Here is a 2,010-nt window from a genome sequence, read left to right on the forward strand (position 1 = left end):
ACTGTTTCTGTTTCGGACTCAAACGTTCATTTATAATCATGGAAATATTTAATATTATTCTAATTAATGAAATCAGAGTTTTAGTTTCTATTTTCTAGTTGTGGTCAGAGAGTCTGATCATGTCATTCTGAGCTGCACTGTAAAAAAAAAAATCCTAATTTTACGGAAAATAACTCTTAAGTTTTCTAACAGTAATTTTCTGGTTTTTTTTTTAAATTGTGAACAAAAGTCTGTAAAATGACAGAAATGATCTGAGAATTAACAGCCAAACTTTCAAGCTTTATGCCAATAATAATCAATTACATTTATTTCCCCTTTTTGTAAAGAAAAATTACTGTTTTATTTATACAGTGTTATTTCTGTTTTCTTAAATTACATACAAATCATGTAAAATGACAGTAATTATCTGTAATTAAAATATTGCTCTTTATTATAAAGGTTAATTTCCATATGAACAATTTAAAGATCTTCAGGATGAATCTTATTAGTTTTACATTTATGTGACTTCTACATTCAAACTTTGTGATTCTGGATGAAATGTAACAAACTTTTTTTCATCATATCAAACAAAAAAATTTGAAGTGCTGGAATGTATCCCAGCATGCACTGGGAGGAAAGCAGGACAATGGTTTATCACACAATCACACACTCACACACACTCACACACACACACACACACACACACACACACACACACACACACACACACACACACACACACACACACACACACACACACACATTCAGACCTATGGACAGTTCAGAGTCCTGGAGGAAACAAGGAGAACGTGCAGCACTGCAGGAAAGAACCAGGGTTGAAGCTGAACCAGGAGCTTCTTGCTGTTGTCTTTACCTGGACTCAATTTGTTGGTCTGAGACACACTGAGCAAGAGAGAGAGAGAAGCCAGAGCTAACTGCTAAGCTAAAGTAACAATCAGTTCTAAACAGCATGTAAACAAAAGCTGAATCAGTGAAAGTCGCTATAAGCAGCAGAGAGCTGTGGGTGCTGGAGCAGAACTGCTCAGTTTAAATGTACAGCAGGTAGTTAGTCACTGTAATGAAGAGGGGGGTTGAATTGATTGAATAGGTTGAATTAGTTGATATTGTACATTTACATCTGAATATATTAAATAAAAGTGTTATAAAGTCAATAGTGGTGTGTATGTTATTTGTAATTAAGTTTCCAACCCCACTTTAGTTGAAAGACGACATACAGAGACTTAACTGTTTAATTTGCATTTCTTCAGTTTATTATATTTTATGAGAAATGTAAGAAAATTAATCTGAATCTGAATCATTGAATATTGTATTTAGATTGAGCTTCTACAGGTTTTAACATTACTTTACACTTAAAGATTCAATGTTGACACAAATACTGTTGAAGTTTGAGATGATTCTGTTTTACACAGTATTTTTTACTTTGTCTTCCAAAACAAAAGGTTTACTTTACAATATTAAGCTTGTGTTAATATTTCATTGATTGACACTTAATTTTATTATTAGGAAAAATTTTCTCTGCAGAAACTTTAGTGGCGTCACTTTATTGAAGGAGTTTGATCAGAATAATTTAGGAAAAATCTGTAAAATAACAGTTTTTAATAAATAGAAATATTAATGACATTTTCTGTTAATTTATTGTTTTTACACTTTATTTGAATTAATATTTTACTTTAATTGTACGGTTTTTGTTTGGCAGCTGCTGCTGGTCATTTGACTGTTTTTTTACGATTTGTTTTTTACAGTGTGCAGTGATGAAGAAGAGTAAAAGCTTCATCAGCATCATTAAAGAATCTGTTCAGTTCACATGAAGCTAGAAGTTTTTATGTAGTTATTTATTGTGATAAATATCTACAGCTCGTTATTATTATTGATCACTTTATTGTGAACTCTTTTGTCCCTGTCAGGATCCTGTAGCAATGATGACTCAGTGTTTCCAATGATCTGATTGGTCAGTAGTTTGGCTGTTGGCAAGTTTTGGTCTGATCCTCTAAGTTAACCTGCGCCGGAGCA

General features: G+C 32.3%; 1 protein-coding gene across 1 annotated transcript in view; it reads right to left on the reverse strand.

Moving 5' to 3' along the window:
* Nucleotides 1-2,010, reverse strand: part of LOC111647840 (uncharacterized) — a 31,026-nt gene that overhangs the window by 3,850 nt on the left and 25,166 nt on the right. The window contains exon 22 of the mRNA XM_087171558.1: nt 750-768. Within this exon, the coding sequence (XP_087027684.1) occupies nt 750-768 (19 nt within the window). The remainder of the gene's footprint in view (nt 1-749; nt 769-2,010) is intronic.

The sequence above is a fragment of the Seriola lalandi genome, unplaced genomic scaffold (assembly GCF_002814215.2).
Source record: "Seriola lalandi dorsalis isolate HSWRI2012SDOR001 ecotype SW California unplaced genomic scaffold, Sedor1 jcf7180002055009, whole genome shotgun sequence".
In the NCBI taxonomy this organism is placed as follows: Eukaryota; Metazoa; Chordata; class Actinopteri; order Carangiformes; family Carangidae; genus Seriola; species Seriola lalandi.